The 27,524-nt window shown below is 41.8% G+C and overlaps 2 protein-coding genes across 9 annotated transcripts; one reads left to right on the plus strand and one right to left on the minus strand.

The window, feature by feature from the left end:
* The first annotated feature begins 1,934 nt into the window (after positions 1-1,934).
* On the plus strand, positions 1,935-14,883 carry TBP (TATA-box binding protein). 8 transcript variants are annotated; one of them, XM_086318815.1, is made up of 9 exons: positions 1,935-2,043; positions 4,428-4,607; positions 5,177-5,377; positions 7,146-7,519; positions 9,534-9,621; positions 10,999-11,090; positions 11,767-11,934; positions 13,434-13,528; positions 14,206-14,883. In XM_086318815.1, the coding sequence occupies exons 3-9, from the start codon at positions 5,324-5,326 to the stop codon at positions 14,283-14,285; spliced, it is 951 nt and encodes a 316-aa protein (XP_086174941.1). In that variant the 5' UTR covers positions 1,935-2,043; positions 4,428-4,607; positions 5,177-5,323; the 3' UTR covers positions 14,286-14,883. The 8 variants fall into 8 exon arrangements, with proteins under 8 accessions (XP_086174941.1, XP_086174942.1, XP_086174944.1 ...); XM_086318816.1 differs by having other exon boundaries at positions 4,428-4,572; positions 5,174-5,377; XM_086318818.1 differs by having other exon boundaries at positions 4,428-4,572.
* Positions 14,884-19,011: 4,128 nt separating this feature from the next.
* On the minus strand, positions 19,012-25,430 carry PDCD2 (programmed cell death 2). Its single transcript, XM_086318811.1, has 6 exons — positions 25,080-25,430; positions 24,299-24,541; positions 23,806-23,937; positions 22,411-22,514; positions 20,928-21,041; positions 19,012-19,736 (listed from the first exon to the last, which is right to left on the minus strand). Exons 1-6 carry the CDS (start codon positions 25,360-25,362, stop codon positions 19,578-19,580), a joined length of 1,035 nt encoding a protein of 344 aa, XP_086174937.1. The 5' UTR covers positions 25,363-25,430; the 3' UTR covers positions 19,012-19,577.
* Between the last annotated feature and the right edge of the window lie 2,094 nt (positions 25,431-27,524).

Consider the following 27,524-nt stretch of genomic DNA (forward strand, 5'->3'; position numbering starts at 1 on the left):
AGTTCCAGAAAAACATCTATTTCTACTTTATTGACTAGGCCAAAGCCTTTGACTGTGTGGATCACAACAAACTGTGGAAAATTCTTAAAGAGATAGGAATAGCAGACCAACTTACCTGCCTCCTGAGAAATCTGTATGCAGGCCAAGAAGCAACAGTTAGAACTGGACATGGAACAATGAACTGGTTCCAAATAGGGAAAGGAGTATGTCAGGACTGTATGTTGTCACCCTGCTTATTTAACTTATGTGGCGAGTACATCACATGAAATGCCGGGCTGGATGAAGCACAAGCTGGAATCAAGATTGCTGGGAGAAATATCAATAGCCTCAGATATACAGATAACACCACCCTTATGGCAGAAAGGGCAGAGGGACTGAAGAGCCTCTTGATGAAAGTGAAAGAGGAGAGTGAAAAAGCTGGCTTAAAACTCAACATTCAAAAAACGTTAGATAATGGCATCTGGTCCCATCACTTCATGGCAAATAGATGGGGAAACAATGGAAACAGTGACAGACTTTATTTTCGTGGGCTCCAAAATCACTGCAGATGGTGACTGCAGCCATGAAATTAAAAGACGTTTGCTCCTTGGAAGAAAAGCTATGATTAACCTAGGCAGTGTATTAAAAAGCAGAGACATTACTTTGCCAACAAAGGTCTGTCTAGTCAAAGCTATGGTTTTTCCAGTAGTCATGTATGGAGAAGGCAGTGGCAACCCACTCCAGTACTCTTGCCTGGAAAATCTCATGGACGGAGGAGCCTCGTAGGCTGCAGTCCATGGGGTCGCTAAGAGTCGGACACGACTGAGAGACTTCACTTTCACTTTTCACTTTCATGCACTGGAGAAGGAAATGGCAACCCACTCCAGTGTTCTTGCTGGGAGAATCCCAGGGACGGGGGAGCCTCTTGGGCTGCCATCTATGGGGTCGCACAAAGTCAGACACGACTGAAGTGACTTAGCAGCAGCAGCAGCAGCAGCAGCAGCAGCAGCATGTATGGATGTGAGAATTGGACTATAAAGAAAGCTGAGCACCGAAGAATTGATGCTTTTGAACTGTGGTGTTGGAGAAGACTCTTAAGAGTCCCTTGGAGTGCAAGGAGATCAAACCAGTCCATCCTAAAGGAAATCAGTCCTGAATAGTCATTGGAAGGACTGATGCTCTAGCTCCAATCCTTTGGCCACCTGATGGGAAGAGCTGACTCATTGGAAAAGACCCTGATGCTGGGAAAGACTGAAGGCAGGAGTACTGGAAGATAGAGGATGAGATGGTTGAATGGCATCACCGACTTGATGGACATGAGTTTGAGCAAGCTCTGGGAGTTGGTGATGGACAGGAAAGCCTGGCGTGCTGCAGTCCATGGAGTCACAAAGAGTCTAACACGACTGAACTGAACCATAGGAGAGGTCCTCTGGGGTCCAACTTTACCTATAGTTCTTGTGACAAATGTGAAAAGACTTCATAAGATGGCAGCAGGTATCTGGTTTTTTTTTTGTTTTTTTTTTTTAAATCATTCCACATGTTTGAGAATAGCTAACACCAATAACCGCGCGCCAGGCACTGTTCATGCATTTCCTTAATTCTTCTCACATTGTTCTTAGAGGACAAGCGGTATTCCCATTCCATCCTATACATGAAGAAACTGAGGTGGAGCGGTCTGGTAACTTGCTCAATATCACACCGCTAGTTGGTTTAAACAGTCAATATTTAAAAATCAATATCTTGTCTACATCCAGCAGCGACCAATCAACATATTTTGGTAGGGTGGCTTCTCCCGGAAGCCAGAAGCGCTCCGCCCCGCCTCTTGTTTCTCTAAAGTCGAGTATCCAAGGGAGTCAGAGGAAGTCGCACGGCGCTCACACTTACCACGGCCGGCGCCCCTCGCGGGCAGCTAGCTAAAGCCGAGGTGGAACTGGCGGAAGTGACGTTATCAACGCGCGCCCGGAGTCCTGTGGGATCGGGAAGGGTCGCCGTGGCGGGCGCCTGGGCCGCTGGGTGCTGAACTTCGTTTTCTCCGACCGGTAGTCGTCTCTGCAGTGACTCCAGGTAACCACCCTGTTAGCTTCTCTCTCAGAATTACTGCAGAGCGGTCACTGCAACGACTCCCTAGGGATGGTGGAGCGGAGGGGCGCGGAATGGATCCGGAGACCGCGGGGGCCGTTCCTCTGGCTCGCGCTGCCGCCCCTTCGGCCAGTCCCGGCCGGGGCTCCCGCCCGGCGCCCTCTGCGGTGTTTCGAGAGGAGCTTCCCTGTACGAGCGCTGGCGCCGGGAGCTGGTGGGGCCTGAGGCAGCACAGTCCCGCTCATCCGGAACTCTGCCATCCCTTAATTCTCTTTATTGAAAGGCCTGTGCCCACCTGTCTTGCTACCAGCAGGGGTAGTTTTATAATAAAGTTGCGCTTGAGACTTTTTAACGTTTTGTCAGAGGCCGGAGACTTCAGGCACGTTGGGGCATAATACACAAATACAAAGGTGTCCTTGTCTAGGCCCTGGACAGTGTGGTTTTTGCATGTAATACTCTAGGTAGGCGTCTCTGAAAAGATTATTCTTGATTGAGGTACGCAGACACGAGGAGACTATGCAGAATTTATTGATTCTTTTCCCTTATCAGTGATTATCTCCCCAAAATATCAAATTTGATGCGTCAGTTACCAAAAGATGAGGAGATGCTGCAAACAACTCTTTTCTGAGGATAAGTTAGTGCAGTAATAACTGTGCGGCTTTAAGAACACGGGAGGAAAGACGGTCAGTACCATCACTTCGAATTAGAGATGAGCTCTAAACAGTGATAACATTAGGCCTCAACTACTTCCTCAGATTTTTTCTCTAGACTTAGTTTGCAGAACGGGGTCAGGAGCCACCAGTTTCTGGATCAGTGTGTTCGTTATAAATGAGTGGTTTCAATCCTGCCCTCATTGTCTCTTGCCTCAACCATAGCAGTGACTCTTAAACCGAACTTCCAGCCTCCAGTTTTGTCTCTTAGAGTTCATTCATACTCTTGCTACAGTAGATCTACTCATGGTGCACTTCAAAACCTTGTCACTGCTTGTATTGCTTATCTAATATACATTTGCTGTCTCATCCCCTGTAGGAACAGTCCATGCAGTCATGCTTGGTTTGTTGCTTGCATGCTCTTTCACTTTTTGTCTCTTTGTGCTTAACCTTTCTTCTGCCTGAAATGCTGAGTGTAAATTCCTACTCACCTTGCTAGAACCAAGTTAGATGGTCCTTGCTTTATAAACACACTCTTCTGAACACTTGACAGTTCACACTGCCTTCTTTTCTCCAGCATGTATGCATGCATTTGGGGCCTCCCGGGTGGCTCAGTAGTAAGGAATCCACCTGCAGTTGCAGGAGACACCAATTCTATCCCTGGGTTGGGAAGATCCTCTGGAGAAGGAAGTGGCCACCCAGTCCAGTATTCTTGCCTGGAAGATCCCACGGGCAGAGAAGCTTGGTGGACTATATAGTCCATGTGGTTGCAAAAGAGTCAGACATGACCTAGCTATTAAACAAAAGCATACATTCATTCATCATCAACATATTATATGTCAGACACTGTACTAAGTGTAGAGATTACAAGGACATATATTCATGGTTTCTTCACTCAAAGGGCTTAGCATAGTGTGTGTCTGCTGTTACAGCACTGAGGTTTTGCAGTGATTATTTGCATATCCTATACAAATTGAACTCTTTGATGCCAGGGACTATATATATATATATATATATCCTCTTAATTTTTATATTTGCAGCACTCTGTTGTTGTAATAGATTAACAGTGTCCAAAAGAGGATAATTTTCTTACATGTCTGTTTTCGGAAGCAGCTTTCTCTGTGTTTGGTCTGCTTTCCCCTGATGGGTATGTAGGATATATAGTCTTCGGAGTCCTTTGTCCTTTCAGAATCACTGCCAGGTTCTGAGTGCTTTTTTATACAAGTACGAGCTTGAGGTACATGCGCATCTTTGACATATAATTTGTAACTTTAAGATCTATATGTTCTGTGTGAGAAAACTTTAACAGATTGGTAACATTTAAACTGAAATCTAATAGTAATAGCTGACATTTATCCTGTGCTTACTGTGTTATAACTGGATGCTGTTCTTAAGGTATTAATCAGTCCTGTTTGAATCAGTTGGTTCTCACAGCAACCTTGAGCACAGGAGTCCATATGAACTAAACTGAATAAAAGGTCTTTAATTAGTCACTCAGTTCTTTAACCTAAAAGTAATTTCAAATGTGTAGCCAGTAAAGAGATGATTTAAGGAAAGCCAGGTACGGGCATCGGAGAAGGCAATGGCACCTCACTCCAGTACCCTTGCCTGGAAAATCCCATGGATGGAGGAGGATGGTAGGCTGCAGTCCATGGGGTCGCTAAGAGCTGGACATGACTGAGCGACTTCACTTTCACTTTTCACTTTTATGCATTGGAGAAGGAAATGGCAACCTACTCCAGTGTTCTTGCCTGGAGAATCCCAGGGACCGGGGAGCCTGGTGGGCTGCCGTCTCTGGGGTCGCACAGAGTCGGACATGACTGAAGCGAGTTAGCAGCAGCAGCAGCAGCGGCAGCAGCAGCAGGTACAGGCACATTGGTATTTATGTGCTCTGAAGAGGTAAAGTGTTACATATATAAAAATATAATGTCTTATTTTTATGTCTGTACAGCTTCAATCACAGTATGTTATTTATTTAAGGTAGTTTCTCAATAAATGATCATGCCAAAGTGTATTGGATACAATTAAAAATTTATTAAACTTAATGCCCAGGACATTATAGAGGATAGAAAACTGAATGACATATTTAAAAACTTTAGTACCGTGTATACAGTGCATAATAAATATTTCTACTCAGATATGACAGTTTGCTTAGGAATTCATTTTCCTTGGATATTTTTTTCCAAAAGTTTTGAATGCTGTAAACATTCAAAACTTAACATTTAACATTATAAGACTATAAATCGAACACATAAAAAAACAATTTTTGTCCTGTTGACTCTTTTGCACGCAGTCATGAAAAACTTGGAAGGAGTAAGAGTTCAGCTTTGTAAGGTGAAAAGGAAATGGATTCCAGAGTAGCTTGATTGGGTTTTTACATTTGTTTTTTGTATAACCGTGAAACTGATTTATAAGGCTGCATAGCTTACCTGTGTTCTTACATTAAACTTCAAATCTTTTCAAAGCAGCACCGCTGTTTCTTGGTGTGCACGAAGATAACCCACAGAGCCGAGCAAGTCGCCAAGAATAGTGTGCTGGGGATGCTCTAGGAAAAGACTGAATGCTGAGGCAATTTCCAGTCCAGAGGTTTTTGATTTGCCAAGAAGGTGAACGTCATGGATCAGAACAACAGCCTCCCACCCTATGCCCAGGGCCTGGCCTCCCCTCAGGTAATGCAGCTGGAGGGAGGGTGCATATAGGACAGGACCTGCATTGTTAGAGACACTGTAAAAGGGAAGGAAGGGAATTAAGCCTCTGTTGTTGAAAATGGACTTATGTTTTTTTAAGTCTTCTGTATTTCATTGATAATTTCCTTCAGATTTTTAATAGGCGTGATAATGTTTAATTTGGGAAGTTTGGAAGCTAAAATATATATTTGTCTATAAGACTTAATCTTTTGATAAACACTTATGAAAGTGGTCTGAGTGATTATAGAGTGTTTGATTTCATAAGTAACCTAATTATTTTCTAGCTTTATCTTTTCCTTTTTATGTTTAAAGTTCCAAATAACATACCTGCTTTTAAAATTTTTAAATAACTTCTGTTTAAAAATACCCATTTTAAGTGTGTGTTTTGACAAGTGTATGCACCTTTGAAAGTTCTGAAACATTTCAGTTAGCCTAAAAATCCCTCTCTGCCCCTTAACAGTTACTCCCCTAGGCCCAGGCAAAGGCTGATCCACTTTCCAGACATAGAGATAGTTTTGTCTGTGCTAGAATATCGTGCAGGTGGCATCATACCAGTCAGTATGTGCTTTTTGTGTGTCTGTCATCTTAACCCAGCATAATGTTTGCATATATCAGCAAATTCCTTTTTATTGCCAAGTGGCCCTCTTGTGTGGATGTACCACAGTTTGCTTTCCAGTTGCTGACATTAGGGCCGTTTCTAGGTTGAAGCAATTATGAATAAAGGTGCCAGTACTCTTGCCTGGAAACTTCCATGGATGGAGGAGCCTGGTGGGCTGCAGTCAATGGGATCACTAAGAGTCGGACACGACTGAGCGACTTCACTTTCACTTTTCACTTTCATGCATTGGAGAAGGAAATGGCAACCCACTCCAGTGTTCTTGCCTGGAGAATCCCAGGGACCGGGGAGCCTGGTGGGCTGCTGTCTATGGGGTCGCACAAAGTCGGACACGACTGAAACGACTTAGCAGCAGCAGCAGCTGTATGTGTATATTCTTCATGTCTGCTATGTTTTTATTTCTCTTGGGTAGATACTTAGGAATGGGATTGCTGGGTCATTGTGTAAGTGTGTGTTTAACTTTATAAGAAAGTGCCCTGCATGTTCTCAAGTCCTACCAGCAGCATGTGAGAGTTCTCGTTGCTCCACACCCTCACCAGCACGTTTTCACTTGAGTCTAAATGTAAAAGCGTTTTCCTGTTGACTTACGATCTTGAGCATTTTGTCAACTGCTAATTAACTGTTTATGTATCTTCATTTGTAAAATGTCCTTCACATCTTTTGCCCATTTTTTTATTGGTCTGTTTGTTCATCATTTATTGCATTTTGATTGGTCTTTATTCTGCATACAAGTTCTTTCTCAGATGTATGTATGGTAGATGTTTTCTCCTAATCTGTGGCTTAATTTTTAATTTTCTTAATGATATCTTTCAAAGAATGGAAATTCTCAATTTTTTCAAAGTCTTAAACCATGGTTATCCTCTAGAGCCTGAAGGGTTAAGCATCTTCCTAAATTCTCCCGTGTTGTTTATTGAATTTCACACCTAGGTCTACTTCCACATCCTAAGCTCTTACCTACTATGCTGCTGTGCTGCAGTGAAGAAAAAAGTGATGTGTGTGAGATGACGGCTTAATAGCCCCATTTGTTCTTGGATGGTGCCTGTCTTTGCACATCTCACCTGCAGTTCTACCAGCCAAGTTCTGCAGACACTTGACACCAGCCAATCTAACTGATTGTTCTCTAACTGTCCACAGGGTGCCATGACTCCTGGAATCCCTATCTTTAGTCCAATGATGCCTTACGGCACAGGACTGACTCCACAGCCTATTCAGAACACCAACAGTCTGTCTATTCTGGAGGAGCAGCAACGGCAGCAGCAGCAGCAGCAGCAACAGCAGCAGCAGCAGCAGCAGCAGCAGGCGGCAGTGGCAGCCGTCCAGCAGTCGACGTCCCAGCAGGCAACCCAGGGGCCCTCGGGCCAGACACCACAGCTCTTCCACTCACAGACTCTTACGACTGCACCCTTGCCGGGCACCACTCCCTTGTATCCCTCCCCCATGACCCCCATGACCCCCATCACCCCTGCCACGCCAGCCTCAGAGAGCTCCGGGATCGTGCCGCAGCTGCAGTGAGTTCTCCTTGTGTGTCCTGTCCCTGCCCTGGAGGGACCCCCCTGCAACTGCGCTGCTGTTCTTTGTTCTCAGATGGATTGATTTATTTGTGTGGTATTAGTGGTGATCATGCATCAAAACTTGCTTTATCTTACTTGAGAAAGGGAAGGAAAGCTGTCTTAGTGAGTCAGTGACCCCAGTAAAGGTCTCTCATAACATCTTCAGAAATTTGGTAGCTGTGCTTATATGCTTGGCCAGTGAAGTCCAGTTTGGATTGCATTATTGTTGTCGACGTTTCGCTGTAGCTGATTAACCAGATAAGCCTTATATAGTCTCCCTTCCTTGTGGTATTATAAGTCTTTGGAAAGATTAATTGCAAAGTCACAGAATCATTATTGTTCATAGTGGTCCTTGTTTTTCTTCATTGTTTATTATTATAAGGGCTGCATATAAATCTTTGAAGAGTTGTGTCCTTCCCACAAGCTGAGGATGGCTGTTCTTGCCCTAAATGGATTTTTCTACCTATGTGAAGTGGGTCCTGTATATAATAGAAAAGGGGTAGGGGGACAGGTAGGGAAAATTTCTCCTCCCTGAAAAACAGATATCCTCATATCTGTCAGTAAGAATTATATAGCTTTTGCCATTAGGAAGCTTATAACCACATGAAGGGTTATTTGTAATAAATACATCACCCAGTTTTCATGCAAGTCATTCCTAATCATTTTTAGAAATAAGTAATGTTTAATCATGGATCATGACTGTTACACAGAGACCTAAATCTTGCCCTGGGTGTTTGTTTGATCTGAAACAATTAAAGAAAACAAAATAGTTTTAATGATTTTAGAAAGATAAGCACTTATTAGTTCATTTTTGTAAATACCATATGCTGTTGTCTTGCACAGTTACCTGGCCCCTATGCCCATTTAAGTTTGCACCTTTGGTTTAAATTGTAATTTATACCCAGTTCAGATGGGTGTTTATTTCTTGCCAGCACCTTAATATTTCTGGTATTCCACAAAGCATCCCAAAAAATTCACAGAACTGTGGAAATTAAATAACATACTTTTAAACAGCCAATGGATCAGAGATCACAGGGGCAGTTAGAAAATAGTTAAGACAAATGAAAATGAAAATACTGTATAGGGCTTCCCAAGTGGTGCTAGTAGTATAAAGAATTGCCTGCCAATGCAAGAGGCACAAGAGATGTGGTTGGATCCCTGGGTCGGGAAGATCCTCTGGAGTAAGTAATGTAACCCACTTCAGTATTCTTGGTTGGAAAATTCCATGGGCAGAGAAGCCTGATAGACTTAACGGAAGCCTGATGGAGCACAAAACATTTGGGATGCAGCAAATGTGGTACTAAGGGTGAAATTTATAGCTGTAAATGATCACATTAAAAAATAAGGAATATTTCAAAGCAATAACATTACAACTAGAAAAAGAGCAAACTAAACCAAAGCTGTAAAAGGGAGTTTTTGTCTTCTGCCTGCCATGCTGTGGGGTGCAGGCGCCTCAGCACAGTTATGGAGGTGCTGCTCCAGAATACCAGTTGCTCCCTGACATCAGGGGGAGCAGAGGGCAGGGTGGGGGGGCCCTCAAAGAGAGGAGAAGAGAAAGAAAGTTAAAAGTGTTCATTGGACCTACATAATAAATATTGATGTTTGGTTTTCTTGATCTACTGAGAGTTAATTGGAGGAAAAAGGTTTCCTTCCTTTGTCAGAGATGATTGAATTTTTGTTTGTCCAAGATACTTAATTTGAAAGAAGTGAGAAAGTCATACCTCAGTTAGGAGCCATGCATATACAGAGCAGTGTCTTCATCTGAAGATGCAATACTAATAGTTATTACTTCATAGTGTATTGTAAGTACTAAGTGAGGTTATCTATGTATGTTGGCGTGGTGTTTGGTACTTGTTTAAACACTTAATGTCAGCAATTAAAAAATTTGTTTAATTTAAAAAAATTAGGAAAGATTATGTTTTTTAGATAATTAACAGTAAATAATCGTGTTTTCTTTTCAAATTTCTTACAGAAATATTGTATCCACAGTGAATCTTGGTTGTAAACTTGACCTAAAGACCATTGCACTTCGTGCCCGAAATGCTGAATATAATCCCAAGGTCAGAACAACTGTATCAAATAATAGTGATAACAGAATTTTCTTCCAAAGGTCTTTAGGTTAAAAAGAATAAGTTGTGTTTAAGTTTGTCGACACCAACAAAAGAAGAATTTAAGGCAAAATATGTAGCGTTTTTGTTAAATAACTGCCAAGTAAGAGATTGCAAGAATATAGCAGTCCACAGGATAAAGTTTAATATACTTATTGTAAGGGGATCATGTAAAGTTACTGAACAAAATATGTAGTGTGATCCCATTTGTGTTTTGAAAACTATAGAATAGAATGCCAGGCTACTTGGAATTTACTTCAAAATAATACAATTGGAGAATTGGGAAAGGGGCATATGAATGAGACAAGATTAGCCAAAAACTAGTAATTGTTAAAGTTGGATAATAAGTACAAGGAAGTTTAATATATTTTTCTACCTTTGTATAACTGCCAAGTTTTTTTTTTTATATAATAAAAAGATTAAGAAGAAAATACCTACAAATTTTCAGATTTTAAGATGACAACCTAATGCACAGGGCAAATCCGTATGAGTGTAGCATTATAAGAATTAACTTTTTGTCTATCATAATTTTTTTAAGTTGAATACATAATTTTACATATTTTTTTTCCTAATGAAATGATAGTAGTTATCCAACCAGTAAAACTGGTTAAAGGAATTTAGGAAATGTAAAAAACTATAGAAGGAATTTAGAAAATGCAAAATAATTAGACATTTCCTGGGACTTGTATAAACTAGAATATAATGCTAGCGTTTTTACATGGTGGTAAAGTTAGAAGGAAGACAGACTGTAGTTTTTAAATTAAAATTGTTAAAGCTATCTAACTTGTCAGAGTCATCCTCATTAGAAATATGTGAAGTTTTTGCGTGTAATCAGGTAGCAGATACTACATTTTTAGAGAGGCCATTGCATTTATATAAATGCCAATATATCAGTGCAGTTTCAAAAAGTCTACAGGATCAGGGAGGTCACTTCACTGTGTGTTGATATGCTTGTAATGTGATATAGTCCTTCTGGAGGTGGAATGGTTTGTAAGTTGATTTGCCTAAAAGATCATTAATAGAACAGAAAATGTACAGTTAAAGGTTTGCAGATGTCACTTATCTTCAGCTGTTGGGATGTGCGTGGCAGAACACACACGTCTCGGTCCAGCTGCCTCTGTCGTCACAGTTTACATGTTTGTTTCCTGTGCAAAAGCTTGTGTGCCACGTGGTGATGGAAGGGAGTCCTGTAAGGAAACGCACGACAGGGGTCGTGACTGTCTCAGTACCAGGTCCTTCTCGTTATTTGGGATGTTCTTGTTGTTGTGTAGTTCTCCTGATGGAAGTCAGCAGTCTGACCTCATTAACTGTTGTCTCTGGCTGTTGTAGCGTTTTGCTGCTGTAATCATGAGAATAAGAGAGCCCCGCACCACTGCACTGATATTCAGTTCTGGGAAGATGGTGTGCACAGGAGCCAAGAGGTGGGTTTAAAGGAGTTCATTGTCCTGGTCTGCATGTTACAGAGAGATGGCTGTGTCATGGTATCCAGATGTTAGGCTACTACTTAAATACAATCACAGTGTTATTGTTGCTTTCGTATTAAAGTAGTTGATTGTCATCACCTTAGACAGTGGTGGCTTCATTTTCTTAAAAATAGGCGTTAGTTTAAGATGTGTGTTCCAACCTGATTTCTGTGTAACTCAGCATGTGTGCGTGCCAGACTTCTGTGATTCGTGACCCTGCACTTGAGAGCCTTTTGTCAACAGTGATGTTACTGCTTTTGTTACATAAGCCCTGCACTGCTAAGTCATATTTTATCCAACAAGTAAGTTCTAGGAATGGATAAAGAAAGACATGACATAAAAGAGGAATTAGTGTATGCATTCTTTGAGTATAAATCTCATCAGTATATTCCTATCAAAATGACGCTTGTTGGTTTTTATCTCAGTAGCAATTTGTGGGCTTAAATACAGCAATATTAATGATAATGGTGATGCTGATAGCCCCATAAAATCTGGGGCTATCAATACTTTGGTGAATTGAAAGGTATTCATTTGGTAGGCCTACAGTTTTCTATCAAGGATGGGGGGAAGTTTCTCATCTAAATAATTGTGTTAGCTGACTTTGAGTATGAATAGCTCACTTTTTCTTTCCTAGTGAAGAACAGTCTAGACTAGCAGCAAGAAAATACGCCAGAGTTGTACAGAAACTGGGTTTTCCAGCTAAGTTCTTGGACTTCAAGATTCAGAACATGGTGGGGAGCTGTGATGTGAAGTTCCCTATAAGGTTAGAAGGCCTTGTGCTTACCCACCAACAGTTCAGTAGGTAAGTCTAAAGTACATGGTGGTTGCTTTTGTCAACAATTTTAATTTATAATCTATTTAAACATTGTTCATGATAAGCAGAATAATTAGTTCAGTTCAGTTCAGTCGCTCAGTCGTGTCCGACTCTTTGCGACCCCATGAATCGCAGCACGTCAGGCCTCCCTGTCCATCACCAACTCCCGGAGTTCACTCAGACTCACGTCCATCGAGTCGGTGATGCCATCCAGCCATCTCATCCTCTGTCGTCCCCTTTTCCTCCTGCCCCCAATCCCTCCCAGTATCAGAGTCTTTCCCAATGAATAATTAGTATGTAAGAACAAATGATATACTGATAGGTATATTTATTGTTGAAGTGTCTTCCTGATTTCTTTGGTAATACCTACTGTTGTCACCAGCCTCCTACCTCTCTATCTTCTAACTCAGTGACACCCAGAACTCCCCTTTACTGGCATGAAATTGATTCCCTTCTGTATGTTTCATCATCTTATTGCTCAATAAATACATTTTAAATGAATAAATAAAACCCACAACCTCTTGTATCAATTTTTCCCCCAGTTGTTTGAGTCTTTTGTTCTCCTTCCTGAAGAAGACTTCAAAGGCAGGTGGTCCCTGATCACCTCTCACAGCTTTTCTGCTCAGAGCAGCCCCACGGCTTATCATGCCCCTCTTGCACCAGGACCCTTGCACATCCCACTTTTATCCCTGGCACACTCTTTTGTCACTTTTTACCTAAGAAACTCCCACTGGCATTTCATGTATCCATCCCAGCATCTCCCTTCCCCAGAGAAGCCTGCCTTGAATTTTCCAGTAACTTAAACGCTGTCATACATCCTATTTTCAATCTGACAAAGTGAGATTACTAGAACAAAACTACACCAGTAGTGCATTTAGTCAGATAACTGGCACCCACTCCAGTACTCTTGCCTGGAAAATCCTGTGGACGGAGGAGCCTGGTGGGCTGCAGTCCATGGGGTCGCACAGAGTCGGACACCACTGAGCAACTTAGCAGCAGCAGCAGCATACCAATAGTGCATTTAGTCAGATAACACGGGGCAAGGTTCAGTCTCCAACCAGTCTCTCTGCTGTCACTTTGGTTAAATTGCCTGAGCAAACGTAGCAGCTAGAAGATATTTCACTTTAAGGAGATGAGATGTGAATAATTAGAGAATAAACTGTGTGACTGGCAGATCTTATAGATGGATGATTACTGGGCTCTTTTAAGTTGATATAAACTTGTCCAGAATGAAACTTGATAAAGATCAGAGACTACAGAACATATTTATAAAACTCTTGTTCTTATGTCAGGAAATCCAGATTCATTAGCAACAGAGTTAGTTGGTCTTCAAGTGCTGGTGACAGGTCAGCCTCACTGGCCGCAGAACTGGGCTTCACCCTCATTAGTCTGTGGCTGCCCCAGTGCTGTCCCTTGTTCAGGTCCTCATTTTTTCTAAAGGCATGAGCAGCTGTTAATTTAAACTGTTTTTGCTATTTTCCTTCTAGTTATGAGCCAGAGTTATTTCCTGGTTTAATCTACAGAATGATCAAACCGAGAATTGTTCTCCTTATTTTTGTTTCTGGAAAAGTTGTATTAACAGGTAAGTTGTAACAGAAAGTAGTGGTTGAAGTTTTGAAAGGGTCGAGAATGGCATTTTCTCAGTACTTAGAAGAAATATCACAGTGTTGGGACAGTTAACTAGTGACTTGCAGAGAAGCTTTGCCCCTTTTCTCTCTTCCCCAACACTGATGGGAAACATCCACCAGAGGCGGTGAGCTGAGGAAACTCAGATCACAGACTTGCTGATTGAAGCATCACCTTGGCAGGGAGGGGTGGAGGTGAGCATTACATTGCATAATAGATGGTGTTTTAAGTTGGGTACCATTGTCTAAAACCTTGGTTTTCCTCGGCATTATCATTCTGCCTCAACAAAGGAAGATTCAAAAGAGCTTGGTTAAAAGCGGCAGTTGAGAGTAAGACTCCATCTCTCTCAGCTGCTGCCCTGCTGGGCTCTGCCCTGGTGCCGAGACCAGCGCTGTCACATGGGCAGACTGTAGGCGTGGAAGGTGGGGTCATCTGTGTTGTTGCTTTGGTAATTTTTTTTTAAAAGCCAAATTAAGAAAATACCACTTTAAAAACAAAAATATGATTTTGACAAGGGATTCCATTGTTAATGTTTTAATGCCTGCATCTGTCTTACTGGATATGGAGAGAATTGTGCTTTTGTGGTTAAGAAATGCCATTTCAGACTCTTTTCTGCTCCACTTGTCTTCGTAGGTGCTAAAGTCAGAGCAGAAATTTATGAAGCCTTTGAGAACATCTACCCTATTCTGAAGGGTTTCAGGAAGACAACGTAATGGCTGCTGTGTTCTCCTGCCTCCCCCACCCCCTTTTTTTTTTTTTAAACCAATCAGTTTTGGTACACTCAGTGGTGTTGTGGACGGCCCCACGGGGTAGAGGATGGGCGTCTGGTTGTAGGGTGCGGCACCAGGTGAAGCGCCCTTCCACGCGCACCCCCGTGGGGTGCCGGAAGGGGTGTTGTTTCTGCACAGAGAACACCAGAGCGTCACTGTAAGTGGCTCAAACTGTGCTGCTATACGGGCAGTGCTGCCTGTTATTTATATTTAGATTTTAAACACTTACTGCTGTTGACAAGTTGGTTTAAGGGACAAAACTAAGTGTTAAAGCCACCTCAACAATTGATTGGACTTTATTTTGTTTAATTTCTTCCCCATAAACCACAGTTTTTATATTTCTACCAGAAAAGTAAAACTGTTTTTTAAAAAGTGTTGTTTTCTAATTTGTAACTCCTGAGGGTTATTTTTGTGCCAGACACATTCCGCCTTTTCAGTATTGCAGGACAGAATAGAAATGTATTAATGAAAACAAATGGCTGTACATATTTTTCTTCCTTCAGAGTACTCTGTACAATAAATGCTGTTTATAAAAGTGTTAGATTGATGTTGTAAATGAAACTTTGTAAGATTCATGTGATCATACTGTTAAAAAATTGTATTTTAGATATAATGCCTGAAACCATTTTAGTGTGTTTGCTTGCTTGCTTCAATCAGCACTTCATTGTTGCCATGAAAATGGCAGAACTGTGAAAATGTACAGTTGCTCACAAAACGTGTTTATTACATCCCATATATTGAGCACCTTCTATTTCCCACAGCCCTTAATTCTCACAAAACCTGTAATCAGGTTTTGTTGCTCTTACACGAGGCAAGCAAGCTAGGTCCCACCCCAGGTTACAGAGCAGGTAAGTGGCAAACATGGCTTCTAAGCCAAAGGCCTTCATGGTTAGAACTGGGGTAGTCCAACAGACTAACAGATGGGTGTCTTGTGCTCGTGAATATCAGGTTAACATGTATAAGTTTTGGGGTTTCATCATATGTGATGTGTGTGATTTTCTTTTTAATTGTAAAAATTGTTTTTCAGACAGCTCAGAGGTATATAATCAGAAAGGTAAGTTTCTTTCTTCCTCTTCTGTTTTCCCTGGTGTTTCCTCAGCTCTCTTCTGTTCAGATTCTTTCCCTTGGGGGTGCTTTTCTCCATATTTGGAGAATACAGTAAAGCATATGTTGATTTTATGGCTCCATTTTGTAGTCAGTGTATCATACACATATTTGCATGACAGACATACTTCCATGACATGGAACTCAGTGGTGTCATATCATCCCTTGAATACCTTAATACATTTAACTATCTCCTGAATTACGTTATCATTTACGTTATCTGCAGTGTTTCACTATTATAAACAGTGCAGCAGGGAACGTCCTTTTGTGTTCTTGTGAGGAGTACAGGTGTTTCTGTAACAACACTCCTAGGAGTCACTGTATTAAAGAAGTTATACATCCTAGGTTTTAGTAGATCCATACCAGATTATAGTCCAGAAGAAGTCATTAGTGATGTCAGTAATGCAGGAATTCATCCAAAAGACATCATTCCAGTAGTATCTCCTTCTATCCAAGAAAGAATTGTCTCCTCACGTGTAGGTCTTCTCTTAGGTTCTTCAGTAAAGTTTCATAATTTTTTTTATTTAGGGCTTTTACATTTCATAGAAGTTAATTCCTAAGTATTTTATAGTTTCTTATTAATGGTATTTTTCAGAATACTTTAAAATTATTGTTGATATATTTATCTATTTCCAATCACTTGACTGAACGTACATTACAACTTACAGTTGTAAAATGCAGCACACACAGGAAACCCAACACCCGTTTCACATATTATTCAGAGGCAGACACCCCAGCAGCCAGCAGCCAGAACCTTGCGAGCCATCCCAGAAGCTCCTTATGGTCCAGTCCAGACACACACCCCGTAACTATTATCCTTTGACAGTAATTACCAAACACCAATATCGATTAGTCTTCCATTTTAATAAATCGGTATGTTTTTATGTCTGTTTTATTCCGGAAGTTCCCCATCTCACTTAAGGAAATTTACAGGCTTGTTTGGCTAGTGGTTTCTTGGTCTATTTTGCTGTTGGCAAACTCCAGACGGTGCAGTCAGCACACCCTCTTCTGTTTCCTGTGGCTGCATCTGAAGGCTTGATCCCTTTATAGAGACTGTAAATAGTGGTTTTAGGAGTTGAATGTCTGATTGTCTCCTTCTCATTGATCTATTAATTCCTTAGGTTGTATAAGATGAAATTTTAATCACTTTTTCATTATTTGTTGGAAAACTTTTTTTATAGTGATATACTTCACATAGCAGGATAAATGCTTACTTTCCCTTTAAAATTTCTCAAGACAAAAATGCCTCATTAAGTTCATATTAATACATCCAATCCAGACTGCAGGGCTTTTAGTCAGCTCTGTATTTTTTAATTTATTATAATTGGAGGATAACTTTACAATGTTACAATGGTTTTTGCCAAACATCAACATGGATCAGCCACAGGTATACGTGTGTCCCCATCAGCTCTGAATTAATGTATTTTATGCTTAGAACCCTTAATTTTTAAAGACACATGGGATGATGAGTTAGAATAACAGAGTACTGCCACCGATATGATTATCAAAAGCACTGGAACGTTTCTTCTTCACTATAATCTGAATTGTTGAAGGACGAGACCGGCACTCAGTACCTGAAATGAGGAGGTGGATGCACTGCTCTCTACAGCGGGGTTAGCTGCCTGGTCAGGTGGTGTCCAGGCCAAGCCCAGGGTTGGGGGGATGGTGGAGTACATGGTTTGGCAGTTTGATATCCTCTGCAGGAGCAGTTGCTGGGTCTTGCATCAATCATTTCATGGTCATCATTAAGGTTTTTAAATGTGTCTTCACATTTCTAGAAACAACTGAGTTACCTTTTTTATCTAAGTTTTAAAATTGTTTAGTTATTTCAACTAGTTGCTTTTTTTGGACATGGCTGCCAAGTCAGTGCTGTGATTTGGATGTCTGTGTCCAAGTGGAAATGCCCTGTGAACTCCCTGTCATCTCCAGACCATGGCAGGAATATACACGTAAAGTAGCTTGGCCGATTACCACACGCCTGCATGTCTATACAAACATCCAGGGATGTCTCCAAGTAGAACATAGTGAATTCACTTAAAAAGTCCTTAGCAGTCAGGGTGCTGTCCTATTTTGGCAAACTTACATCTGAGTTACAGTTTGGACTCTGAAGGTCCCAGGAGATCAGTTCTCCACTGAGCTTCCTGCCAAGTGTGTGACTCTTGCCATATTGTCTCTCAGTAGCCACAGGCTATGTCCCCTTAATGATGGGTGATTCTCGCTGACTTAGCACTCCTAGCTTCAGGACTGTAATGCCATTCTCTCCCTCTGAAAGTTGTATTTAAGTCTCTCCATGGGATTCCATACTGCAGTTTCACATTTAGTGCTACGTGTAACTATTTTATATACACACCTTTGTATGAATTACATACACACCTGGTGGCTCAAGATGGTACGGAATCCGCCAGCAATGCAGGAGACCTGGGTCTGATCCTAGGGTTGGGAAGATCCCCTGGAGAAGGGGATGGCTACCCACTCGAATATTCTTACCTGGAGAATTTCATGGACAGAGGAGCCTGGCGGGCTACAGTACATGGGGTTGCAGGGTCGGACACGACTGAGCGACGACTACTACAGTAGTAACACTACTATACACACACCACCGAGTAAAAGGCTAGGACTTCCTGATATAAAAGTATAATGAAGTAATCAAGTCGGTGGCATTAGCAAGTGATGTTACGCCGTTCTAGGTTGTGTTTATGGCAGCAGTGCATTTCAGGGTTAGCAGGGCTGTTAACCAGAACTAGCTGTCAGTCTTGAAGCAGTGATGAACAGCAATGTCTCCAGGTTTGCCTTAGTGCTGGGCAGGCTTCACTGCTGCTGAGAGAACTGGGAATTATCACAATGTAAGTGTGTATTGCTTGGGGTGGGAAGGAGCCTTAGCACTGATTTAGGAACCACTTGTGTAAACAGAGTATCCCTCATTTGAAAGCCTCTTCAGGGCCTCCCTTAGGCCCAACAGTCCCTGGGGCCCAACCCAGAGAAATTCCAGTGGCTGATTCCAAATCATTCCTCGGGTCTGCCTGCTACCTGGGCAGTGCTGAGACAGGCAGATGGAAAGAGAAGACCATCGCTCTTGCCTTTCAGTCTGTGGTCTGTAAGCAGTGCCACTGGCTGACTAAGGTCAGTTTTGAGGTAGAGCTTTTCCAAGTCAGCTCTTCTGATCACAAATCTACTCATTTTTCTGATCCTGCTAACTGTTGCTTTCAGAATTAGTGGGTATCGAATTCACTGTACTAATTAGTCAATGATTAGTGATTAGTGAATGATTTTCCAGGCAAGAGTACTGGAGTGGATTGCCATTTCCTTCTCCAGGGGATCTTCCAACCCAGGGATAGAACCCAGGTCTCCCACATTGTAGGCAGACACTTTACCGTCTGAGCCACCAGGGAAGTCCAATTAGTGAGTGGGGTTCAGAATTTTCTCACATTCTGGGCTTCCATGTAAACTGGAGCCTGTGACAATCACCTGATTATTAAACATGTCTCTTGGGATTTTACCCAACTATTTTTCTCTTGAATTTTGCAAATTTTAGGGGGAAAATGCTCTGAGTGATAGTTTGACTTAATTAGGCACATAATCCATTTTTATTATAAAAAGAAATATAAGTAAAAAGATCTTAGTTCTTTTTAAATATAACTTAAAATTAAAAAATTCATTTTAAACATAAGTAAAAAGTTCTTGGTTCCACTGTTGAGTTCACATCTACTATCTCTGATTTTTTGATACACATACACATGTATATTTTTACAAAACCTTCAAAGTATGAATACCATCTATAATGGTATTATAGATGAGATGGTATTATAGATGGGGTGGTATTATAGATGGGGTGGTACTATAGATGAGGTGGTTTATAGATGAGATGGTATACAGATGGTATTGTCTATTTTACTTGATCTGCATATAGGTCTGTATCATTAAGATGGTAGCCTCCTGCTAGATAGATATACCAGAATTTATTGAATTCCCTGCCACTGGACATTTTTGTCTAACATTCAGACAATGTAAACAACACCTAAAACATCATCTTTGTGTATCTCTGGTACAACTGTTTCCTTAGGATAAAGTTCTAGAAATGGAACTGCAAGGTAGAAGAGATTATGAATATTTTAAGACTTTACACCATTGTCTTTAGGCTGCATCTGTTATATCTTGCTTCCAAACAAATTCCTCTGTGTAGCCAATGCCCAGTTTACAGCTTTCAGCACAGGTGAAGATGGCCAGGACTCCCCAATCGACACTCCTGCCCAGTCTGTCGGCCTTCAGGTAGTTGAGCAGCTGAGGCATGACCTGAGAAAAGGATGGCACAATCAGAGCTCTCCTTGGAGGTGAGGAGCACACAGTTTTCAACAGACCAGATCTTCCCTGCCAGGGCTACTGTAGGGATCCCGATCTCTCAGTCTCCACATTTTACAGCAAGGTTGCAGACATTACACTGGTAACTTACTAACAATCTAAAAATACTTTACAGCTCTGTGTTTCTTTAAAGCCCCTCTTTATATTTGGTGTCCTTTTATCTGAGAAAGAAGTTCCCAAGTATAAGATTGGCTGATCTGTTTAACCTGGCTGTTAATTATTTTTTATTAATAATAATGCCACAAAAATAGGGCAGAGGCTTCTATTTGGGCAACTTTATTTTGTGTTATTTACAACCTGAATAGCAGATGCCGTTACTATGACTCTGAAGAAACACTACCGTGGAATACAAAAAGACAACCTACTGACGTATTTGTTTAGACTAGAAAGGGGTCTGAGGAGTCCGTGGTCTGGGAGTGAGTGGAGGCAGCACTGCCACCACTGCTATCAGACTGCTGTACGTGGGTGTCAGGCACCAAGAACCAGTCCATTTTGGGTCAGTCCTCAAATTACCCTTTCAACCGTTACGAAACAACTATGACTTTATAATGTTAGTGAATCGACAGTTCAAGAGTAGTTTCCACCCAACCCAAATGGATCCTGACACTAATAATCTCTTTTCGGCAAGACAAATCTTATCTTAATCATTACATTCATTTGTTCTAACAAATCCACAAACCAAGACTAAACAGAGCAAGGGTTCTAAAATACTCCTCTCACGAAGACTGAAGCTATATTATTTTAAATTATAAAGGTAACAACAGAGGCACTAAAAATAACGCTATAACCACACTGGGAAGCAGGGGGTGGTCCAGGTGGCATAAGTGACGTTTAAACCCTCACTACTGCGGAAGCCAGTCAATAGCGTCTATAAACTAGTAAACTGATAAATCTCAGAAAAAGCAAGCAAATTGGAGGCAGAAGTAACTTCCAGATTAACCAGTAGAGGATAATTCCCTCCTTGGAACATACTGTAAGGTGGGGCAGAAACTACTAATTGTCCTTAAAGGCCACCTTCCACACACAGCGCCCACAGGAACTCCTGCAAATAGATTACTTTGGCAAAGTTTTTTTAATATTTAATAGGGTAAATATATACTAAAATATTCCTTTTCAAGATCCTACCTGGAATTCAAATAATCTCTTAGCACCACAGGGGCAATCTGGAATATCCTTTTCTTTAGGGATATTTTCACCGGAGATCCAGAGCGGGGCAATCCCTCTGCCGTATCTGAGAATCTAAAATCAGTTAGGATCAGTTTAAATCACCAACATCTCATGTTACCTGAGGATCATCTCAAGAAACTTTGTACATACTCTGACAATTGATGAAACACTCATCTGAAAACCGGTTTCCTGCCTGCCTCTCCCCGACTCCCTGGCACATACACACGGCACCCTTAATGCCTGCCTCAGTATCGTCAAAGTGACACTGTCCGCTCATCTGATGCAGGTCATCACAAGTATTTTTCTTAGATGACAATACGGTTAAATTCTGAATTCTATGGCTGTTTTGTGAAGAGACTAACAATAATTTTATTTCCCCATTACCAGGTTTTGAATATAAAATGCAGCCCAGTGTCTCTGCGGACCTTCACACAGATAAGGAGCCTTAGTTGCCAATTTTGAAACGAACAAATACCAAGTGAGACACACTGTTTTAAATACAACAGAAGTAAATTTCACTATAATAAAATGTTACGTAACAACCGAGTGATTTTCCTAGATGTTTCTTGTTAAAAAAGAAATACACATTGCTAAAAACCACCTTCTCAGTATTTAGGACCTAGACCTATTCTTCCTATAAGCCCCTAAGTATTTATTTGCTCTAGTAACTGACTTACGGGAATTTTGCAAAGTCTTTACTGGTTTATATTTATGGTGAAGGAAATTAAGGGAATAAAGTTAATGGAAGAAAACAGGCAAAGGGAAACAGTTGCTGAACACTTACTGTAAGTCTATAATCTACCTTGATCCTCAAAACCACTTTTTTCTTCTCCCTATACTGTAGATACAACTACATCAGAAGGCCAAAATATAACCCAAGGAGCCAGGAATCCTCACACCACGAAAACCCATTATTCTTTTCACAAAGTCAGTGATTTCTCTACGAATGTGTCAGGTTAATGTTTTAAGTCAAAGGTCCCTGTTGGAAAAATGGGCCAAAATTTCTTCTCTGTCTTGCCATTAGTGTCTAAACTCCATGTGTTACAGGCAACAAAAGATGTTTATCTCTGCTGATGGTTTTAGAAAATGACTGTATGATACACAATGTAACCTTTAGTCTTTCCGTAACTATTAAAAGGATCAGCACTACAAACAGCTTTCCATATGGACCACTTGTGTGAAGGAATCCCACAGACAAGAGACTAACTGTATTAGAAAAAGTTACTTCTACACAGGTGTGTTTTTTTTTCCTGGCGCGGGGGCGGGGTGGGGTGGGGTGGGGGTTTTTGGGATCTTAGTCTCCCCACCAGGGATCGAACCTGGGCCCCCAATAGTGGGAGTGCAAAGTCCTAACCACTGGACCACCAGGGAATTCCCAACTCAAGATTCATACCCCTACACCACTTGAACAGCAGAAGGAGCTATATGAGTTCCATTTTACCTGTTCTGGTTCAAGGGATATTTTAGTTTTAAACTTCTGGAAAATTCTATCTTCCTTAGATTCATGTTTTGCCATGGATTCCAATTCTTCCTCATGTGCTTCACCTGAAAAATCATCAACATTACTATTATGGCAACAGGAATAACCCACATGCAATCTTGACAATAAACACATGCAGAGGAAAGCCAGTTTTTAAACAACCAACTTAGTGTTAAATCAGACAGTGAAGGCCTGATGTTTTCACAGGTTTGCCCTGTTTTGGTTCATTAACATCTGTGCTTTAAGACTACCTGACTTTCCAGGTACTCCATGAAGCAGCATTATTCTGCTGTTTCTTTAAAGAGCTTCTCCTTAAACCTTCAAATTAAGAATAGACCCCAAGTCCCAGGCTCAGGACTGAAAAGGATACTCCCAAATCATGAGCCCTTCTAATTCCTATGTCCTTCACTTGTCTGAACTCTTATTTCCAGTTTCTTTCTGCCCCATCTCTCCTTTCCCAACTGGTACACTCATTCAGTCATCACAGGCTCACTGGACCTGTCAGCTCACACTTTCACTCTTACCTCTGGAATCCCAGCTAAATGAATCACCCTGTCCTGAACAGCCAAGAGTCTTTGTGACTCAGAGGGTATTTCTGATATCCTGAATGTGAACTATAAGCCAGTAAACTGACATTCTAATGTAAAATTTAATTTAGAATCTAAAAATCTACATTCTGTGGTGATTAAGAGATCAAGTTCTAAAGTCAGTAAGGTGTAAGCTCAAACTCCAGTTCTGAAACTTAACTTTGGTCAGTTATATGCCCAAACAAGTTATACCCAGAACCTCAAATTCCTCACTGCAAAATGAGGTACTGTTTTCAATGTATTGTTCTGATGTGAAAATCTCAGTGAGATCATGCACAGAAGGCCCATGCTACGTGCTGTACAACAGAGTATGTGTTGGAGAAATGCTGGCTCCTCCTGAGCACAGGCACTGCTCTAGCACGTGACCACCGGGAAGTAACTGACAGAATCATGGACCTGAAACTTGCTAGGTAAGAGGGCGCCTGCCACCCACCAAACACTGCAAGGCACTCTCATGTACACCATCTCAATTTGAGAAACAAATCTTGGAACCAGATAAACTTTCCAAGTTTCCAACATCTTGTGAAGCCCCACCCAACTGACCACCTGGATACACCCTGTGACACTTCACAGGAATCAAAATATACATTGTATATGCCAATGAGAGGAGTACAGAAAGGATATCTTCAAATGAGACAGTATTTGAAAAGTACAGGTTGAAGCCTCCCAAGTGAGTCGCTCAGTACTTCTCTTCTCAGCATATTGAGCCCTTTCTTTCAAGTATTATATTCACTCACTTAACAAATGAGTTTTGAAACAGATTCCTTACCCATGGTTCCTATAATCTCTGATTCATCATCTCTTTCCACAACTTCAGGCATAATCTCATCTTCTGTTTCTATTACAATTTCAAATTCTGGAAAAAGGAAGTTGTGATCTGGAACTGTATTGTCCAAATTATCTGAAACAAAAGGTAACTAGCATCATTAGTGATCATTTAGTTTTAAGAATCAAATAATTTCCTTTTTCTGAAATGTATTCCATGTCATAAACAGTATTCCTTAGAAACTAACACATGTAGCTCCACCATTGTAGATTATGGTTCATACATTACATGACTGTATTAAAGCATGGTTGGGATGTGAGTGGGTGAGAACTCACAGCTCCTTCTTCATAAAGGTGTTTATGTCACTAGTTAACCAAAACTCTGAAAATTATTACACCTTTTCTAATGTTAACCTTTATCCTCAAAATGAAAGATTTGGCCTACAGACACCAGGAAACTGAGCTGATATTTAAAAATTAAAAAAGAATTGACTGACCTGTCTGTGCACAAGCCTGCTTATGTCCTAATCTCCAGTCCAGACTCTGATGCTCCTTACTGCAGTAATGTGCCTTGTGACATCTGGAGCATCTTTTGGGGCCTGAACAGCCACAAACTCTGCAGAGATGTGCACCAGACTTGAGGTGGAGATACACAGACTCTCCTGTCTCTGACGGAGGATCCTCAGAAGGTGGCTCGTAGGAGTAGAAGTCATTTTGCCTGGGGAGCTGATTTCTGAAAACTAAGGGGAGAAAAGGAGAACTGTTAATGAATGATTTAAATAAAACAATATAGCAATTCAAGTATTTGAGCCTTCACACTGGACTGAAAAAAAACATTCATTTTTAAAAAAGAAAAACTGAAGACAGTTTTCACGTGCAAAGAGCTTATTTTTTGGAAACGGAGAAAAGAAGGAGAAACTTTTACAGTTCACACAACTAAATACGCCCTTACAGTTTATTCAAATTAACAATAATAGGTAAAGTCAGACTACAGAAAAAAGTGACAATTTCTATTACCTGAAAGTAACCTACCACACCTATTACCTACTAACTAACCAGAAGGCTGGCGGCTAGGAGTGGGCGAGCACGCGGGACGCCCCGACCCCTGCAAGTGCTCGGGGGTTCTGGGGGGGGAGAGGCCGGCGGGGTACGGGGGAGCCCGGGCGGTTTCCTGAGGGGAGAAGCCGGCAGGGTGCCGGGTGGGAGAGGCCAGCGGGGTACGGGGGAGGCCGGGCGGCTTCCGGGACCCAACCCGGAGCAGAGGCCGCAGCCGCTCACCGCGCAGGCCGCAGCAGCACGGCGGCGTCCGGCAACAGAAGAGGAAGAAACATCGGTGGAAGGCGTCGGCGCGGCCCGGCAGCGGCGCGTACACCTGCAGCAGGAAGGCCATCGGGCGGCCACACAGCGGGCAGGCCAGCTCCGGGGGCCCGGGCAGCCCGGCCGCACTCAGCCACGCCGGCCGGCCGCCCACCTTGCTTGGGAACTGCTCGCTGCGCAGCCGCCACGACGGCGCCGCCTCCACGAAGCCCAGCTCCGCCGGCCCAGCGCTTTCAGACGCCATGGCGTGGGGTGTAGGCTCCTCGGTCCACGGAACCGCCGCCACCGCCGCCGAAAGTCGGCGCCGGAAGTGCGGAAGGCGGGCCAAACGTGATTGGACGACAGCGCAGAGGGGGCGGGGACACGGGGGGACCGGATACCCGGTTTCCGGTCCTTGCCTGGGGCTGAATAGAAAATGTCGGGTCCCTTGTTAAGTTCGGTTCAGTGGCTCAGTCGGGTTCGACTCCTTGCGACCCCATGGACTGCAGCACGCCAGGCTTCCCTGTCCATCACCAATTCCCGGAGATTGCTCAAACTCATGTCCATCGAGTTGGTGATGCCATCCAATCATCTCATCCTCTGTCGTCCCCTTCTCCTCCTGCCTTTAATCTTTCCCAGCATCAGGGTCTTTTCCAGTGAGTCAGTTCTTCGCATCAGGTGGCCAGAGTATTGGAGCTTCACTTCAGCCTCAGTCCTGCCAATGAATATTCAGGACTGATTTCCTTTAGGATTGACTGGTTTGATCTTGCAGTCCAAGGGACCCTCAAGAGTCTTCTCCAACACCACAGTTCAAAAGCATCAATTTTTTGGCGCTCAGCTTTCTTTATAGTTCGACTCTCACTTCCATACATGACTACTGGAAAAACCGTATCTTTGACTAGATGGACCTTTGTTGGCAAAGTAATGTCTCTGCTTTTTAATATGCTGTCTAGGTTGGTCATAGCTTTTCTTCCAAGGAGCAAACGTCTTTTAATTTCATGGCTGCAGTCACCATCTGCAGTGATTTTAAAGCCCCGCTCCCCCCGCCCCCCAAATGAAGTCTGTCACTGTTTCCACTGTTTCCCCATCTATTTGCCATGAAGTGATGGGACTGGATGCCATGATCTTAGTTTTCTGAATGTTGACTTTTAAGCCAACTTCTTCAATGTAGTCTTTCACTTTCACCAAGAAGCTCTGTAGTTCTTCTTACGGTGACAATATACAGCCTTGACATACTCCTTTCCCAATATTACCTAGGAACCTGGAATGTTAGGTCCATGAAAGACTAGAGATCTCTTCAGGAAAATTAGAGATACCAAGGGAACATTTCATGCAAAGATGGGCACAACAGAAATGGTATGGATCTAACAGAAGCAGAAGATATTAAGAAGAGGTGGCAAGAATACACAGAAGAACTGTACAAAAAGGTCTTAATGACTGGGATGATCATGGTGGTGTAATCACTTGCCTACAGGCAGACATGCTGGAGTCTGAAGTCAAGTGGGCCTTAGGAAGCATCGTTATGAACAAAGCTAGTGGAGTTGATGGAATTCCAGCTGAGTTATTCCAAATCTTAAAAGATGATGCTGTTAAGTGCTGCACTCAATATGCCAGCAAATTTGGAAAACTCAGCAGTGGCCACAGGACTGGAAAAGGTCTGTTTTCATTCCAATCCCCAAAATGGGCAATGCCAAAGAACGTTCAAACTATGGGACTGAACTCCTTAATATCTCTATACATATTACTATAAATATGTCTATACATCTAGATACAAAAATCTGTAGACATATAATTAGGAAGGTCTCTATACATATAACAATCTATGTACATATAATTATAAATATCTATGTACATATTGATATGTTAACTGCTTCAAGACCTTAAGCCATCATTCATATGGTGGAGACCTGCTTACACAGTGAATAATGCAAGCAACAATCTTATTAAATAGACAAAACACGTCATACTGCTAGAGCATAATAAGATTATACTACAACAGAGAGAGATAGAAAGCATAAACAGTTTTAAATCAAAGAGAACACATCAAAGCAATGATTAGTATAATTACTTGAAATCTGGTCACAATAAACCATCCAGTCCACAGGGGAGCCAGCTGAAGAAGTTAAATTCTGGAAGATTCAGTTAAAGAGGAAAAGATAAATGTTTTATCTTTGTTTACAAAGGTATACTTTATCAACGCATTGATACATACTTGTTGATACCTTGTATCAACCTACACATACTCCTTTGAACTCATGTAGCCTCTTTCATCTTCAGTCATTCCAAACATGAACCTCCAATCTGTTGCAACTTTGGTCATTTTTCTCAATTTTATAACAGAAGGATAGAAACTAAATGTATTTATACAGACCAGTAAAAGATACTAGGATGTCTTAGTCTAATAGGTTTCTTTGGGGGTGGGGCTTA

Source organism: Bos grunniens, chromosome 9 (genome assembly GCF_055505025.1).
Source record: "Bos grunniens cultivar Pamir isolate PY7600 chromosome 9, Bosgru_T2T1.0, whole genome shotgun sequence".
NCBI classification, from domain to species: Eukaryota; Metazoa; Chordata; class Mammalia; order Artiodactyla; family Bovidae; genus Bos; species Bos grunniens.

What these genes read in the sequence shown, in the direction of transcription:
- PDCD2 (XM_086318811.1), bottom strand. Translation starts at nt 25,362, where the DNA reads ATGGCGTCTGAAAGCGCTGGGCCGGCGGAGCTGGGCTTCGTGGAGGCG. An exon ending in GCAGGCTTGTGCACAGACAG is followed by an intron (nt 23,938 to 24,298) that starts GTCAGTCAATTC and finishes CTTTTGTTTCAG; the next exon opens with ATAATTTGGACAATACAGTT. An exon ending in AGAGATTATAGGAACCATGG is followed by an intron (nt 22,515 to 23,805) that starts GTAAGGAATCTG and finishes ATGATTTTTCAG; the next exon opens with GTGAAGCACATGAGGAAGAA.
- TBP (XM_086318815.1), top strand. Translation starts at nt 5,324, where the DNA reads ATGGATCAGAACAACAGCCTCCCACCCTATGCCCAGGGCCTGGCCTCC. An exon ending in AGGGCCTGGCCTCCCCTCAG is followed by an intron (nt 5,378 to 7,145) that starts GTAATGCAGCTG and finishes AACTGTCCACAG; the next exon opens with GGTGCCATGACTCCTGGAAT. An exon ending in ATGCTGAATATAATCCCAAG is followed by an intron (nt 9,622 to 10,998) that starts GTCAGAACAACT and finishes TGGCTGTTGTAG; the next exon opens with CGTTTTGCTGCTGTAATCAT.